Source organism: Labrus bergylta, chromosome 10 (genome assembly GCF_963930695.1).
Source record: "Labrus bergylta chromosome 10, fLabBer1.1, whole genome shotgun sequence".
Classification (NCBI taxonomy): domain Eukaryota; kingdom Metazoa; phylum Chordata; class Actinopteri; order Labriformes; family Labridae; genus Labrus; species Labrus bergylta.
In genome coordinates this window covers 19,674,126-19,692,429 of record NC_089204.1, presented here as the reverse complement: position 1 = coordinate 19,692,429, position 18,304 = coordinate 19,674,126, and the positions used below count along the sequence as shown (strand labels likewise).

General features: G+C 38.3%; 1 protein-coding gene across 2 annotated transcripts in view; it reads left to right on the top strand.

Moving 5' to 3' along the window:
- Nucleotides 1-18,304, top strand: part of rgs7a (regulator of G protein signaling 7a) — a 56,148-nt gene that overhangs the window by 19,620 nt on the left and 18,224 nt on the right. For both annotated transcript variants that reach the window (XM_020639200.3, XM_020639199.3), the window contains exons 3-4: nucleotides 11,343-11,439; nucleotides 16,426-16,476. In XM_020639200.3, coding sequence (XP_020494856.1) covers nucleotides 11,343-11,439; nucleotides 16,426-16,476 — 148 coding nt within the window. The remainder of the gene's footprint in view (nucleotides 1-11,342; nucleotides 11,440-16,425; nucleotides 16,477-18,304) is intronic.

Genomic DNA, 18,304 nt, shown 5'->3' with positions numbered 1-18,304 from the left:
ATTGCTGGGTTTAAAAATACTTAAGGCTCCAGTGAGGGGTTTTCATCCGTTTACAAAACAGTCTGGAAATAATACTGAAACCACTCTATCTATATATGACCTACAAAAGCAAAAAGGACCATAAACAAGGAGACTGATTCTATCTCTGTAGTCATTTTTTAATGCCTATATATGCTGCTATGGTCAATGTCAGACGTGACAAATATCAACCTGATGCTAAAAAGGCTTTCATTTACGCAAAAATACAAATACTTGATAACATTTTCTGCTAAAGATTTTTTAAAAGAAAACCGTACTTACATGTACAGGACAGGATCATCGTAGAAGATGAGAGGTGTTACTTTGTCCAAAAAGATGAAGATCTTTTTTTTGGGGGGTTGTGAGTGAACAGAAACTTTTTAAATTGGCTTTGGAATTGTAATATGAGAAATACAGTGAATTCAACCCATTGGTTGGACCTCATGTGTTTTGGTGAGTACCACTGCAAGTTCAGGTCTGCTTGTTTGTTTACAAGGAAATTCTCCAGAGCAGCTTTAAAGGAAATGGACAATCCATAATTCATTTTGATTAAAGTACACTGGGTCGATACTATTGAGTCATTTAATGCATTATTTACATTATTTTCTTTTCAGACACTCTTATGTATTGCTTAGAAGTAAAAAGAGGCTATACGTGTCCGCATAAAACAACCAAACAAGCCACTTAGGTAACCCTGAGTCAATAACACCACATGGGGAATCAAAGATCGCCTTGTTTGTCTGTAAACATCAGCCTCACTTTCATCCATTAGCAGATCAGACCTAAATCCGATCGAGCCATTAACAGGCCCTCACTCTCACATCGAGGAGCATTTCAAAGCCGAGGAGAAACATCATGGTTGACAACATCCATTTGTAATTATCCCAATAAGCCAAAGTCTGTAGTAAGAAAGCCATCTGTCCGTCACTGTCCATCACAGCTTGCTTATGATGGTAATACTGCTGCTGTGAGCATGAGGGTTTCGCAGTGGCATCAGGTTTTTCTTATCACAGTCCACCATCAAAAAAATTATCGACAAAGCAGAGCAGCACCAACTGGTGCATTATAAAAGACATTAATGATATTAGGTGTGAGAAGGGAGAGGAGGAATAATTCTCATCTTAAATAACTCCTAGGTCTTTGCAGTATGGCTGGAAGAGAAAGACACTGAAGTTTGCCTCTTCAGGTTCTGTCATAGTGTACTTTCTGTAATGTGATGTTATCACAAATGACATGGAAGAACAAAAAAGACAGAGGCAACACGTGTGGAAGAACTTCCTGAAAAGTGACCTTCCAAGAAACACATGCTCTATTTGACTGATGGCTCAATGATCCATATTCATTCTGCTGCAATGTTCTTCTGACGCCATGTTAGTTAGGAAGCTTAAATGCTTAGAAGATCTTGTTGCTGTTTTTAGTGGCAGGTTTGCAAATAATTGAATTATCAGGAATCTAAGAAACCTTACAATTTCAACACTTCTTGAGTGATCAGCCACAGATAAAGCAAGAAAAAAGGGTCATGGTTCAAAGTAAAACTGTACATTTTTTAATTTATAAGCCACTAACAGCCATCAAACCATTCCAAGCAAAAATATTTCGAGCTAGCGCAGTTTGGTTAGTTGGCTTACAGTTGATTACTGTTCTCTTAAAATCAAGGCCTTTCATGTCTATAAAACATTATTAGCTAAAAACTAGTAGAATGCTAACATTAGCTGTCGTCTAAAGGTAGCTTAAAAAGCTCAGAATATGTTGTTTTAACTTGATCCCTGATCACTCTCAAGATTTTAGTTATCAATTGTGTTTTTTAATCTGACTTTTATACGACACAACCGTCCATCATTTTAACTGCATATTGCATTGGGGAAAATGGCCTACGTAGGTTTTGTGGAGCTTTATTCTGCACCAAATTGATGAATACAACCGTAAGCAAGGCTTCCATATAGCTCCATAAGTTGCAGATGTTGTTTCAATGACTAATCACTGTTTTGCAGATTTTGCCTCACAGCATATAGAAATGAAGCTTCAGTTTGGATGGAGTAATTGACTTCACTCCAGGCAGTGTTGTCACCTGGGCATCTGTTCCCGGTGTTCGATGATCCTTGCCTGCTGTGAAACAGACGGTTGTCCCGGCTCCTTCTTAGAGGAAGAGCCCTGGCATTTGAAAAGTAAAGAGTTGGATGCAAAGTATCAAAGAGACAATGAAGATATGAAATAAACAGCCTTATGCAAAAATAAATAAACTCAAGGCATGAGAGTTTGAGAAATTCATTCAAAATCGGGGAGATTATAAATCTGGGTTGTTCATGGAATTAAAGGTGAGAAGAGCAAACAGTGCGACCTTCTGTTGCCAAGGCCAGGAGAGGGTTTCTTTTTTTTGCCCTTTGCATTTCGCTCATTGATTGTGTACAGACTAAATGACTATGTAACCCAGATAGCTCTACCTTTGGAGCCCTCGTTCCTCTGTTTACATTGCTTTGATTGCATATACCCCATGTGATTTATTCTTTACTGTCAATATGTTCTTTACTCCTGCTTGCCTTTTGTAGATGCTTAACTCCATTTTGTTTTCCAATACTTTTAGTCTGTGCAATGGTAATTTAGTTTATTCTAAATGATCTAATGTAACTTTATCTAATTCCAAGTCCCTCTGGTTGTAGCCAGATGTGATAAGAATTGCTGAAACATTTAGCTTTGTGTCTTGTCAATAGATTGCTCACACTGAATTGCCCAACAACGGGATGATTGATAAATGGTTGGGGTAATTTTGGAGGCAAAATATAGATATAATTGTTGTTTCCATTTTGTTAAATTAAAAGATATATTCCTTTAATTTTTTTCATGTATGTATGTATTCAATATGTTTGTGTTCTGGACTGGTCATGAGATATAAGGGAACATGTAGTTATTCCATTTACAGGTGGGAAATTAGATTTAGGCAACAAAAGATTTGATTGTTAATCGAGGATAATTTGGCAGATTATTGACTCATAAGCAACAAGTTTAAATTACATTGCCGAGTGATAATAGGCAGGAGTTTAATCTAAACATAATCATAATGATTAAAATAATAATAATAAAAACAGGTTACTGTATATACTCAGGGCCTAAAATGAAAATCAACTTAACTTTACAACAGCCAAAGATAACATTATACCACTTATAAAATGTCTTTAATGTCGTTACAAAACTTAAACTTTAACAAACATAAACCTTATTTGATAGAACGAAGGAACAGGAAAGCAAACGTCCTGTCCTTTATTTCCTGTCTACTAATAATCTATCTATCTTTCTCTCTCTCTATCTCTACAACCTTATGCCCCCCCGGCTTCCCTCACAACCACTTTCTTTCTTCTCTTTTATAAATGAGTGATGGCGAGCTGCCAAAGATGTCCTTGTGATAGTGGTCACAGACTGTGTTGCTGTGGTAACTCGGAGACTTAAGATTCATGGCATCCATTCAACAACCCTGTCAGCATGAGCTCAATAAGTTCCCCCACCTTTCTGCAGGGTAATTTTGTTTTGAATGCCCAAGTGGTGCAGTGCTGCACAGGTGCAGGCTCAAGTGTCTGACTGGCTCTGTTTGAAATTATCTGGCAACCCAAAAATGTCTTGTTGGATAACATAAGCCCGTTGTCAAGCTATTATGTTTAGTGTATACCAGTATTTTCTCTTTCTTGGACAGTTTTGTTGTTTTGTTTTACAGTCACAGGTTTTGCAGTATTTTGTTGTTCATGAAAATATTTTATTCTAAGACAGACTAGTGTGCCAATTCCCATTGACAGTATAGGAACTTGACTTAAGTGGGAAAAAAACAATATTCTCTTCTAATTTTCTTCTAAATTCACTTATTTTTGCTGATATTTTGCTTGAAAATGTGACTTAAATCTGAATCACATCAAATATTTTATTGTAAATCGTACATTTATTCATCTGCATGTACAATATAAAAAAAATCCATCCAAAATATGTTTTTATGTTGATTCTTTTTAAAATAAAAGTGAGGGTTATTTTGTTATTATGCCATATAGTATAAGCATATACAGATGAAATTGTCCAGCCAATCAGTGAACCTAGTCATTTATGTAATATACAAGTTATTCACCTTTTCACAAGAGAGCATTTTTCTCTGACCTAGTATTCAGGGTTAAAAGTTGAAATGCTTATATATATGCTCCAGGTTGTGGGAAATAAATATCTGACAACAGTTATCATCTCATCACTTCCCAATGTATCTGAAAAAGAAGTGACAGTGGCTAGTGAAAATCCATGTGGTCATTAGCTGCAGTTCAAGGCAAACAACATACAGAGCTAACGTTAGATAGCCAGATAGCTTACAGTTTCTTGATAACGTAATTGTTAGAGGGAGGTTGCCTCACTACTGTTAGATAGGAATGTACACCTATTATCATATAACACTATCAAAGGTAATATTAGCAAGGATGTAAATGCTAATGTTAGCTGTTGTCTGTAGATAGCTTATTCGCAAATATGTTGTTTTAACTTGTTTAATGTTCTATATTTCTCTAGATAGTTTCGCCCCATTGTCTTTTCAGTTGCTGAAGTGGTAAAAGGAGAAAGTACAGAAAACTTTACATTTTTTAAGATTCCCTGTTTGATTTGATTAAGCTTTACACCCTGAGTATGAGGTGAGAGGAAAATGGCTGCTCTTTACATTTTTTCTAACACCATATTGGTCCATATATAAGGGCACACTCACACTATGCAATCCATTCTGTGCCCAAGCACTTTCGAGCCCAAAAGCCCTCTTTGTTTTACTAGTGTGTGTGCTCTGTACCGTACACTTCCTTGGCACTGGCATGGTTAGACGAGGTGGGCTTTGGCACGGTAGGATTGCTTATGCACGAGCTCAAGCACATGAATGCAACATGAACATTTTGTAATCAATCCCCATCTTGCATAATCAAAAAATCCAGGATTGTAAGAGGGCCGTATCCAAAAAAATATGGGTCAGTAAGGTCAGTAAAGTTGCAGTTGTGTTCTCTGCGTTGTTCTCTGTTGTCAGAGTAGAGGAGAGACAATTCACTGTGCAGCTATCATACAGCTCCATCATGTCCTTGCAAACTGCTTTCTTCTGCCAAAGGTACTGTAGACAAATACCTTGGCTCAGCATTACTTTGGTTTGTTTGAATGAGCTGCTGACCCCTTCATACTTGCGTGGTAATTGTAGGAGGGCTTTATTATTTTACAGATGAACAGAAGTCAGTCCACAGAGATTTAGAGCTTATAAAAGAAGTGATTATCTAATTATGGCTGTTTTGAAAAAAGGTGCTTTAGTTCATCAAGTGTTGGCATTCCTCCACCTCAGCCTAATCTAGGCCACCACTGGAGAGGATCTGCCTCATCTGAATATGTCATCACTGTATAAAGACGCAGGAGCGAAGAGCTAGACACGAGCATGTCTATTAAGGACAATTAAACAGGCGAAATAATGTTTCTAATAACATGCAATCATCAAATTGGAGTTGCAGGTATTTAAAAAATGATTAACAGTATGCTTTAGCTGCATTCTCTCTTATACTTATCCCCCATAGAGAACACTGTGCTTTTGGATTTGCTTGGTATACAAACGCATCAGCCGATCGGCAGTAGACGTGAGTCATTTGTTGTTAACAAAGCACTTCACTATAAGCTTTACTGAAGCTTCAGCATAGATCGCTGAGTGGTTTTGTTGTCATAATATTGATCCTATTAAAAGTTACTGACCTTGAATCCGCTCAGCGAGCTGTATTTATTAATTTTTTTTGTAAACCACTGCTGGTTTTTGAGGGCAAACTAAATGTGAAATACTATCTCTCAGCCTCCGCCACAGGTTCTGCCTCATTCACCAAACAGACGACTGCAGTTTGAAGGGAAATGAGATCAAGCTACTGCAAAGACTGTTTTATCTAGTCAGGCTGTCATGCTACATAGCCGCAGGTTCTATTTAGGCTGCTCTCGTACCGCAGGCAGCCAGACTTGAGCTGGGAGTCACCTATTTTGATGTTTTGCTTTTTTTTAAATATGTTTAATAATCCCCACATTCTGGGTTCAGAAGCTTTTTATAATATACATGTGTCTATGTGTGCTTGTGTGGGTACATCTCTGAATTCTGTCAGAGTGTGTATGCTCTGGTTGTAGTGTGACTGGTAATCGCTGTGTGCTTTGTGGGGCATGCAATGATGTGAATATCTTCTGTGTTCCTGAGTGAGTGTCTGTGGATGCATGTGTTCTTCTGTGATGGATGATGCAGAATTGGGAGTTATATCCCTTCTGCTCATGTAGACACACTTGTCCTCAGATAGCACTGTCAAGGTAATAGCATTCTCTCTCTGCAAATCTGATGCAGGAGCGTTCACCCATCACAGGCCAGGTAACGAGACGAACAGAGAGAGAAAGGGGGAGGAAGGAAAGTAGAAAAGTAGAGCTTTTAAATTCCACTGAAGTGCAGTAGTGAGTCTTTTTATTTATTTTTTTTTTACATCTGCACTGATGGACATACACTGTAGTGAATGCTGGATGAGACTTTGAATAAGTGACAAGATATGACATTTGATTGAGTACTTATAAAAACCAAAGATAGATTTCTTACTGAAATTGTAAGAGGATGAGCTTCCTTTTGTTTCAACTTAACAAGAAAACCCTTTCAAGTTCCATTTTATTAGTGGGCAACTGCATCATGCCAAGCTTATTCCTCATTATCTTGATAGGTCCTTCACTCTCTAACAAACATCCCACTGTCCAAAGGGGTTTGAAGCACATCTAGGTAATGATGATCTGCATTTTACTGTTTAAAGAACACATTCAGCTCATGTACATTTGCTTATGCAAGGTAAATCTAGGCCAATAACAGAAACGTACGACTTCACTCATTAAATAATGAAACTATTATAGGCTGACTGTAGGCTGTGATGCACAATCAACAACATGCTCATTTCAAATATCAAGGTCATTTAGAGCTAGAGATTTAGAGCAATATCAGTGTATTGAGCATCCTCAGTTATCTCTATAAAGCTGCCCCATTGACACACTACAGTAAACCAACCAGGGCCGGCTCTTGGCATAGGCCATATAGGCGGCTTCATAGAGCGCCACATGCTGGAAAGAATAATAAACATTGCATCCCTATTGTTATAACAGATCCAAATCTCGCCTAGGGCACTAAAATGGCTGAAACTAACTATAAGACATTAAGAGCTTTTAAAATAATTATCAGCGATAAAGTGGAAAATAGAGGTGGACGCTCTTTGAGACACTGATCCACATGAACTAAATCACAGTTTACTTTTGTTGTCAAAAAAACCACGGACTGTTTCTGAGAGGTTTACAGAGCCTATATGACGTAAACCACTGGTTTGTTATATACAGTACTGTACATATTGTATTGAAGGTGATTTGAAACAAGGGGTTGAGACAATAAACCCACTGGCTCTTTTACAAGTGGACTTTTTTTGTCACCCCCTACTGGCTTTAGAAAGAATGCAGATTTAAGGCACTTTTGATGAAAACCTAATGGCTATGTTGCTTCTGATATACAGCACACACCTAAAACCTAATCGACACCTCTACTTCTTACCATATGCCCCAAGGCAGGAAAATATAAAAGAACCTTTATTTCTTGCTGGAGTAACTATTAAAGGTCACATTAAAATGAGCCACCTGAGGAGAGACAATAAAGTTCCTGAAATTTCCTCTTTAAAATGCTTGACCTTCTTGGTGTGCTCAATATTGAACCAATCTAACAACCAATCCTTTTATCCCCTCTCTTTTCTTATAAACAGCCTGGTAAATAAGAGACTTTATGGTGCACTTAACAACGGCTAAAGACAAATCCAAGAGGCTAGCATTGATTTACAAACCCAGTTTGAAAATGTTTTTTTTCCCCCTGCAAACAGTGCTTCACAACATTCTGATTGCACTCTGAGTGCCCTCCCTGATAGTCTTTGAAGTGCTTAGAGCCGTGTGCCGAAGCTCAGTATGTGCTTATATACGGAGCTTTTGTTAGTCACTTTATATGTACTGAGCCCTGTGCCATCATTATTCAATGATTCACACTGTGCAGCCAAAACACTCACTCTTATCTGTGAAGAGGCTGCAAAGACGCAGTCAGACAACGCTGGATGGGTGGGGGACAGAGAGAGAGAGAGAGAGACTCTTACCGTCTCTTCCTTACTCTTTTGGGAAATGACTTGCTTCTCTTCCTCACAACATGAAGCCAGAGAGCTTCCCGACTTCAAGAGCTTTAGATCCTGAATATTCACGCTGGTGGCATTTTACCATGTGTAGGCGGTGAGGGTTTGCAGAGATAGGAGAGAGTGTGTGAAGTATTGATCATTGTTGCTGTTGTCCTTGTTTGCTCTGTGTCTCATAGTGCCAGCTTACTCACAGAGAAAGACAGTGAGAGATTGAAACAGAGAGAGAAGGTTGGCATTATGAGGCACAGTCATTCAGCGGAATTGAGCCGAACACCACCGGGATTAATTTAGAGCGATATGTTTTTTTTCGGCAACAAAAGGAATGATGCATGCAACACATGAAATGAGGCCACAAGAACTGTGGTTATTCTTGTTTTTCTGTTCACCACTTTGGGAGATACAGCTCTGTAAACTTGGGTTATATAATCATATATTAACACGGGAAGTTTTTAAGATCTATTTCGCCAGTGTTGAGTTTCTAACTATAATTACAAACACATCTTTGTCTTTGTAACCCCATTGAAGACAGAGACAAAGACAGATCTTTACCATCTTACACCTGAACATTTTGATATTTCCAGTCTGTTAATAAATTGGAATTATATTGAGATTAAACAGCGCAAATTACATTTTTAGTGTATGTGTAAGAGGCACCTTCCAAATAACCCATTTGAGGACTTTCAACATGTCCCTGAATGACCACAGACAAAGTATTGAAAGTCCAAGAATGCCAAATGGAAGCAGAAATAGGAGGCAGATGGTCAGAGGCAGTTGGGATGGATATCTTCACTAAGGTCCTGATATTTGTGTAAGATGTTCAGAACTCAATTGAACCAACAAGCAGAAAAGTATGAATATGTAAGAAATATTGAATGATCTGTTTCTTGTAGTTTCTGTAGAAAAAAGGACAAAAGAAAAAATTGAATTAATATAAAAACCTCCTCCCTTATTTCCCTCCTACTTTGTTGTTGTTTTATTTTAGTGCCCCTCAAACAGCTCTTTAGTTACTCTATTCAACTGTGCTCTGTCATTGTCGCTTAGCCTCCAATAACTAACTTGGAGGACTGTTGGCTCGAGGGTATTTGACTTGCTACAAGTTTAAATTCTCACAATATGCTACAATACAAGCTCATTAAGTGCCAACTAAAGTGGTAACAGAGTTTCAGTATTACTTAAAATGTCAGATAGAGTCAGGAAGATTGATAGATAAAGACAAACAGACACACAGACAAACAGACAGACATGGGCACAGATTAGTAATTGGATCAATTGCTAATACAATTGCTATTTGATGCTTGTTAATATGATTTTGAAAGAAATGTTAAAAATTCAATGTGATGTCATTGATATGATTTAAAAACATGTAGGCCTATTTAACCTGAGTTGCTTTGGCTTCTAATATGTGCTGTTGACGCTGTAGCTCTCAGAAAGAGGATCTTATATATTATCCTGTTATGTGGTGTTTCCCATGGATCTATCCTGGTTTCCAGTCATTTTTAGTTTACATGTTGTCTTTGGGAATATTAATGAAGGAACTAAATATCATAGAAAACATAGGCAGCAAAATGTTCTACTAAAATCACATAAACGCTGCAGCTTTGTCTGATAGCAGGTTAATGGTATATTTCACTTTATGGATCTTAATGAACTTCAATGATGTCCTGGCAGCTTGTCGAGCATTGGGGATGTCATTTGGGGATATTTTTCAATCTCTTTTTTTTCCCTAGACAATAACTGGGTAGTTCTGGAAAACAGCCAAATGTCTGTCACTTCTTATGACCTTTTTACATCATGCAAAAACAATTGTATTATTTTTTTCATCTGTAATTACTTCTCTTTTCTACGAGGCTTAAATTTAATTTTAATACTTAACTGAATAAAACATTTGATTGATACAAAGTGTTTAAGAGTCAAGCATCCCAGGTGGGAAAGCAGCATGCATTGCTGTGTGCCACAGTATTACAGCAACACTTTAAACGAGGAGCACAGATTCTCTTGGCTTTAATGAGGGGAAACAGACATTCATTCATTCAAGTACAGACACTAAAAAAAACCATCACACTTTAATTAATTAAGCCCCGGACCTCATGCCCATGACTGCCTCCTTTCATAATAATCCTCTAATAATAATGCTATCACCCACTAGCTGTGTAGTTGTCTGTTACAATGGATAAACTTGACAGCTTCACTACATCTGAAAAATAGAAAATTGATCATCACCAATGAATACTTCTTAGTGCAGAAGATCCTTTTACAGGTGGAGGGATGTAAAGCAACACATTTGTTGTGTTTGATAATGTGTTCTACTTCGTTAAGTGTGTATGTGTTGCATGACCAATGAGCTCTTTGTGCACAACTTCCATGTGTATACTTTCACACTAGGAGGGAATTTTTTTTTTATGACATCTCTTGGCATCTGATCCAGCTGACATATCAGGGCTGGCTATGCTCTTCCCTCAGATCTTCTGCCTTCTGTGTTCTTGGAAAACATGGCTGCCTTGTGTTGCCTTGCCAGGCCCTTGAGACAACTCCCAGAACATTGCAGTCTCAGTGACATGCGCAAATGTATGTGTGATCACATCTGTGCCTGTGTGTGTGTGTGTGTGTGTGTGTGTGTGTGTGTGTGTGTGTGTGTGTGTGTGTGTGTGTGTGTGTGTGTGTGTGTGTGTGCATGCCATTCAGCTTTTGGTTCAATAATATAAATCAGTCAATACTGAACACAACACATGTCTGCAAAACCTGTCGAAGGACATTGTACATTTCTATTGGCTGTTTCTGGATGCACTGCACAAACCTTGACAAAAATGATGTCACTGGAAAAAAAAAAAAATTCAATAGCAGAATTCAATGAGTGCACCTTACAATTTGAAGTGGCAAAAATCAGAGAGATTGACAAAAAAGAAGAAGCCGGAATTCAGACAGCAGTTACTGCTATTTACCAACTGCCTAGCCTTACTCTCTGTCCCCTGAAGACACGGCTGTTAGCCCCGTAGGACCCTGTGTGTATGTGTTTACCCCTTTGTCTAACTCACACACAACCTCCACTTTCCAAGGCTAGTTCATGAAAATTGCTCACTCTCTCCCCTGTTTTCTCAACCTCCACTTCTCTCCCCCTGTCTCTGTGTTGTCCAGATGGAGGAGGTAATAGCACGCATGCAGGATGAGAAGAATGGCATCCCCATCCGAACTGTGAAAAGCTTCCTAACCAAGATCCCCAGTGTTTTTTCAGGTAAGCTTTTTTTTTGTATTTCTCTTTTACTCTGCTCTGCTGTGCTCTCCTCTATTCATCTATCTTCTCCTCCACTTGGCACCCACCCACTAAGTACCCAACTAGTACATCTTGCCAAACAACACTGAAAGTATTTGGAGAGTTGTCTGCTTTGCATTTCACACCAGCAGTGCTAGAATGTCAGGAGGATTGTATTGAATTTCTGAGCTGTGCAGCCTCATGGATAAGAATGCATGCTGTAGTGATACTCCACAAGAGGTTAGTTAAGTTAAAGACTGCATTCAAAGGCCAAGAGGAGTGAGGCCAGTGTCACTTTCCTTTTTCCTGTGCAGGAAAATAGAAAACAAACACACACTGCTTACAGTATATACAACTTAATACAGTATGGAATTAAAACCTGTATCATCACAATCCAATCCCAAATGTTTAAGCTTTACAATTTGTAATCTATTCTACAGTCCTGAAACAAATATTCAGAATACATATTTGGAAGTAGACGTGCTAAATCAGTAACCGTACATGTTATTCTCAGATTGTCCCCGAAGGTCCTTGATAATCCAAATTGTGCACAACCCTCCTTTTTCGCATGTTATTGCCTAAGGGCTGAGATGATGTCAGAACCACCACTGGTCACCATCACAGCTTACTATGGCTCACGCTGTGCTTGTCACAACCACTGACAGGTCCAGGCTCTGTTGACATGGTGGCCAAGATGTGGCACAAACTTAAAATATATTTTAGGTTGGCACTGGGAGTGAGCATCGACACAAGACCACAGACACACGGATATACATTTTGAAAAGCAAATGGTAGCTGCAGTGATATTAGTGCTTTGACGAGCAGTTGATGTATGCTCTCTCTCTCTTCTCTTCTTTTGATCCCAAGCCTACTCTAGATGAAATATTTTTCGCTCTGGCTAAGCAACATAAGCTCAGACACTTCTCTGTCTCTTTTTTTTCTCAGATATTGTACACTCAGTACATTTAGCGAACATCCCTTGCTGTAGGAAGATGTCAGAATAACAACAGATGGCTGGTTATGTAGCTCCGTTTTGTTCCTGTTTTCTATATGTACAGTACTTACACATCTTCCCCTACAGGGAACATACAGTGTATTTAACTGCATCATGTCTTAAAACGACATGATTAAATAACCATTCAGGTATAATATGGTCAGAAAAAGGCTGTGGAGTTAAAAGTGTTGATGTGCAGTGGATTGGGACTTTTTACACTCGATCACAATGACCACCCAAAAGCCTTCAACTCAAACAGACTTGAATAATGTCAGCTGTGCAATTTAAGATTTGAGTGCCTGAGATTTAAAAAAAAAAAAACGAGGAATTGGACACACTGTTCTTACATCCCATGCTGCCATGAAACAAGAAGCCCCATTAAATAACAATGCATTTTTTCAAATCTCATTGAATCTTGCTTCAATTTATAAAAACATTATTTACATTTAGTGGGGGGGGGGGCTGTACAATCCAACCTTCACATCATCAAGTCTTTGATCATTCCTGGGTTAGTCCCATAGTGCGTAATTTGCTATGAAAAAGTCTACATCAGCGTCCTCACTCACTTCATGATTTGACTGTAGGACAGCACTAAGCATTCACACACCAGAAAGGCCCTTCACAGTCGTGTGGAGGTTTTGGATTTACCCATTCTACCAGCACAAAACATTCCTTCTATGCATGGCATTTTCTACAGGTTCAGCGAGGACAAAAGCTCCCCTTAGCGCCCCCTCTGTGAAAAACACAGCCACTTGTGTTCAGTGGAGCACTCGGCCAAGCTGTACAAGGATGAAGACCATGTTGCTGTTGTGTGTTTTTTCCTCTTCACCACTTAGACACTCATTTCCTTTTATAGAACACATTGATTTGTTTACCTGACTTTCTTCTTCAGTTGCTGAATTTATTCACTTGTTACAGTAATGGATTGTATTGCCAAGAAAACAGTTGTGTCTAGATCCAATATTTAGTTGTTTTCTTAGAATAACTGTTGTAAATATCAGCTTCCTTTCTTTGACTGCTGAGCAGAGTAACACTGTTGTAATTGATATTGTCTTTCTGATACAATAAGATTGTTTGACTAGATTGTAAGACTGACATCTTAATTGACCCATCTGCCACATAACTGCATTTTACTTATTATCATGTTACTTCAGCATCTTTTGCACTATTCACCACTGCACTGTTTCATATTTAGTGTAAATATTAGTCTTTTCTTATTATGTTTATTGTTGATATTTTAATGTTGTACCTGTACATAAGAGAGCACAGTTCACCGAAGTTAAATTCCTTGTGTGTGTAAGCATACCTGGCCAATAAATCTGATTCTGATTCTGTATCACACAGGACTCAACCTGTTATCGCTTCTACTTATCATATTTTTACGGCTGTAAATCCAGTAATCATAACATGAAGAAAAACTTTTACATGGTTAATTCAGCTTTTTTTAGATGGCACATGTGATGCAAGTGTTTGACCATGAGCTCCAGAAGTTTTCCTTCACACTGTGATTATCTATCTCTGTTCTGAAACGCACTGGTTGTCAGCTGGAGCGCTGATTTCCCTTCTTTAAACAAATAATCACAACATCAAGCTATACAGTCATGGCAATTAGTTAACATTGCACTATTTTCTTGCAACTTTTGCATGCAGTCTGTAATGACATATGAGTATTATGACAATTCCCAATTCAATTCAATTCAATTTTTTATCATAATTTAAGTGTTTCCTTAATTAAAAATAGGTTTGTGAATTAAGTGAACACACCTCAAGAGCTGAAAGAAAACCACCAATCATTATTTCTAATAATTATTAATATACTGCACTAAACAAAATGTGCCACGTTAGGTCAAGTTGAACTTTTATATTTTATATTATAAAACTCAGATAAAATATAAATGTAACCAACTATACAAATAATAGTACATATGTTTGATGTTTAAGCTAATGTCAAGGTCATAGGAGCAGCCTACGTTACTGCAGGTTAGCATAATCAACTAGAACTTCAAACATGCTATCAGTCAGCTTTTTAAAACCAAACTAACATTAGACGAGTTTTAAAGTCTTCATTGTTAAGCACACTTACCCCTACTTATTTTAAATACTAAAAACACTCTGTTGTAGCCTTCCTCAGTTCAGTTCATGTGTGACAAACTTCATTTAAAGATTTATTTTTGGGCTTTTGTGCCTTTAATGGAGAGACAGGACAGTGGACAGAGATGGAGATCAGGAAGAGAGGGAGTGGGGATTGACATGCGGGAAAGGAGTCACAGGTTGGATTCGAGCCCGGGCCGCCCGCGTTGAGGACTACAGCCTCCAGCACTACATGGGACGCGCGCACTAACCACTGCGTCACCAGTGCCCCAACTTCATGAATGCTAACGTTAGCTTACACGCACTCATCCACAAACTTACACAAAAACTACAAAAAAATAAATATTTACTAACCTTGTGCGCTCAGACACCAGGTTATTAAACCAGAAATAAGTTGCCTTTCAAAATATAAGTGTCGTTATTCGTCATGGCACTCTGTAAATTAATGATTCAGCCTTAAGAGATGACATTTAAAATAAACAAACATAAGAAGGAGATTTACAACTATTCTTTCACAGATTAGTTTTTATACAGCTATTAGAGCAACTCCTTAACGTTGTGAACATTACTGAAGTTATACTCTTTGTTTAAGATATAGTACATTTCTGATGCACACACACACACACACACACACACACACACACACACACACACACACACACACACACACACACACACACACATATTCAAAAGGGCACATGCACAGCCCAATCTATGTGCATGATATTAATCAATTCAGAGAACAGCCTTGTCAGGATTACCTTACACGTCTCATTTAAGCTCGCTCTTAGAAAGTGGGTCAATTTAGATAGTGTGAAAATGGGGTTGTATTAATGATTTTAATCCATGGAAAATCTCATCTGGTTATGAGGGCGCCAAGAAGGAAGTGGGTGCAGGGAAAGAGAAACGGAGAGAGACACAACACAGACAGACAGACAGACAGACAGACAGACAGACAGACAGACCGACAGACCGACAGACCGACAGACACACAGTCAGAAAGATGGCTTGATGGACAGAGAGACAGCCACAGGGACCGACTTTCTCGCTGCATGAATTCCCTCATGTCTCCATTTCACACCTTTCCTCTGCGTTCTGTGGCTGTCGTCTCCTCAGCACACCTTCACCTGTCAGCATGACAGCCAGTAATAATAGCTTGGAAAATACAGTATATATTTAGCCAGGGTGCCAGAGTCACATGTTGTGGTTGGGTGTGAAATGCCCAGGGGGTGGTGGGTGGGGTTCTGAGATGTGAAAATGATTTAGTTACATTCTCAAATGGAGACGATTTATTGCAAAATAACATTCAAAATGCATTCTGAAAAGGCCACTTTTTAACACAAGCAATCTCTAGATCACTACTCAAAATAGTGTTTTTGATTCAATAGTGAAGATTGCATCATCTATTCAATGTAAATAAATAAAAACTCTCCTCTCCTCTCCTCTCCTCTACTCTTCTGATCTTTTGAAATTTTAACCTCTTAAGTTTTTGTTTTGTACGGTAGGGACTATTCATTGACTTATTAAGCCAAACAATTGTAGCTGTTTGTCTGTGCTGTGGCTGAGTCAGACAAATTGTGTTGTACGTGTACACAGTGGATGCTTCATTATGCCATTGTCCCTCTCTGGTCAATTTATATTAATGGACTACAGCTTGGAGAGGGTGTCAGAAAAGAAAATTTGGTAATGGATGGCCTATTACCCGCCCACATTGTGCAAGGCGAGAGGAATTGGCATTCACTGCGATGATGAGGGGAGGTGGGCTGGGTTAAGAGTGTCATTGTTTTCTCTTTCATTTGCATCTATATGCAACAAGGGCTTTCTGCACACATTGAATATATTAGAAATGTGATTAATGTTTATGTATTTTTCTCTTCTCTTAGGTTCTGAAATCGTACAGTGGATGATCAAGAATCTGGACATTGAAGATCAAGGTAAATGAACTGGATTGCTTCCATCAAGGGCAGACATTTTCAATACAACAGGAAAACAGGAACTTAGGTATTGAAGCCTGGCTGCTGATTTGTTCCTTTCAAAAACACAGTCCATACAGACGTAGACTTAGACTTAGACAGCAGTCTACTTTAAAATCCAGACTGTGGTTTGCATCTGACCTCACAACTACAATGTAGGTATGATTCTGGCACTTTACAGTTGGTGTCCACTAATAAAGATTCTTCTTATATCTCCATGACTTGCCAGAATAGATCATGAGACTGTTTATGAAGTTTTTGTGTCAAAAATGGATACATTCTAATCAGGAGATGATAACAAGCTAATTTGGCATCCCTTAAAGGAGTAATATGTAAGTGTGACACATAGCGTTTAAAAGTGGTACTGCAGTCCAAATTCAAAACATTGGAGGAAGCTGTCTCTCCTTGTCCCCTCCTCACTAATGATAGCTGATTTATATAGTGCCTTTCAAGAAACCCAAGGACCCTTAACAGAAGTAAGAAGTAAGATAATTGTTACACTGTTTTCAGTATAAGATGGGAGGAGATGTACTGATATTGTACAACTTATTCAGTGTCTTCATCTTGGAAAGACGATCACTTGTGCTTTTGAGAAACCTTTTTTAAAAGCCCACATGTTCTAGTTTTTGTCCCTTGAGCTGTCTTTTTGTGTCATTGACTTCAGCAGACACTGCAATCCTTGTTCTTATGCTTCCATTTTTTTGTCATTATTCTTGTTTCATTCCAGTGTGATTAAAGTAGGACTTGAATGTCTTACGGGAGAAGGCAGCTCATTAGTAGATCCCCTCATTGCACATACAATGACTCAAAAGTGAGCAGGTTGAGCGGTGATTAATATGAAAAGGTTCACAAAGTTGCTCGCATAAAAGATGATTGTAGCCAACAATGTGAATCTTTTCAGGGATTTGTGAACTGAAGGTGTGTGTGTGTGTGTGTGTGTGTGTTTACCTGGATCTTGGATTGTTTATGTGTGTGGGTTTGCATTCCAGTGTTTGTCTACTCTAATGTGTCGCCTCAGGATTGTACAGCATGTTCATTGTTGTGATGCTAAGCTGACTCATCAGCTCATAATTCCTTTGTGTGTTGTTTCATTTGTATGCAAGGATCTGCTTATCTTTTCTATGTTTGTCAGTTGTATGTGTTTGCATCATTTTCCTGCACCCACATGAGTGTACGGGGTTGTGCTGCTCACTTTGTAGGATATTTATGGGTATTTGTGTGATTTTTATTTTCACAGGAAAAAGCAGCTAAACTTTTCTGGAACGAACAGACTGTTCCCATACTCCCATTGCATCATGATTTATAACATAGCTGTATCCTGATGCATTTAAGACGGGGAAAAAAAGACAAGAAAAACAATCAACTGCAAACAGGCCTGTCCAATCACTTCTGCTTTATGTGCCAAACTGGGTCTAAATTCTTATATTTGTTGCCATGTTCCTATGGACAGGCAATAACTTATTTAATTCCATTGAGCACATTTACATTAAAGTTTTTCATTTCAAGTCACCAGCATTTCTTGAAATTATCTTCCATACAAAACTCTCCATAAAAATTATCAAAACTTTACTATATTTGTTTGCTTTTATTTGTAAACCGTTCTGTCGATCATGGGAAAAGAGTTTTATGAGAAAATTGACTTCAGCACAGAACAACTCCTAGCGGGGCTGAAGAACAGAGCAAAGTGAAATGCAATTAATTTGACTCACAGCAAGACAGCAGCATGTTTATTATGTTATAAGGCGGATAAGCTTATATCAAAGTGGCTGGAGATTTGGAGGGTCTTTTT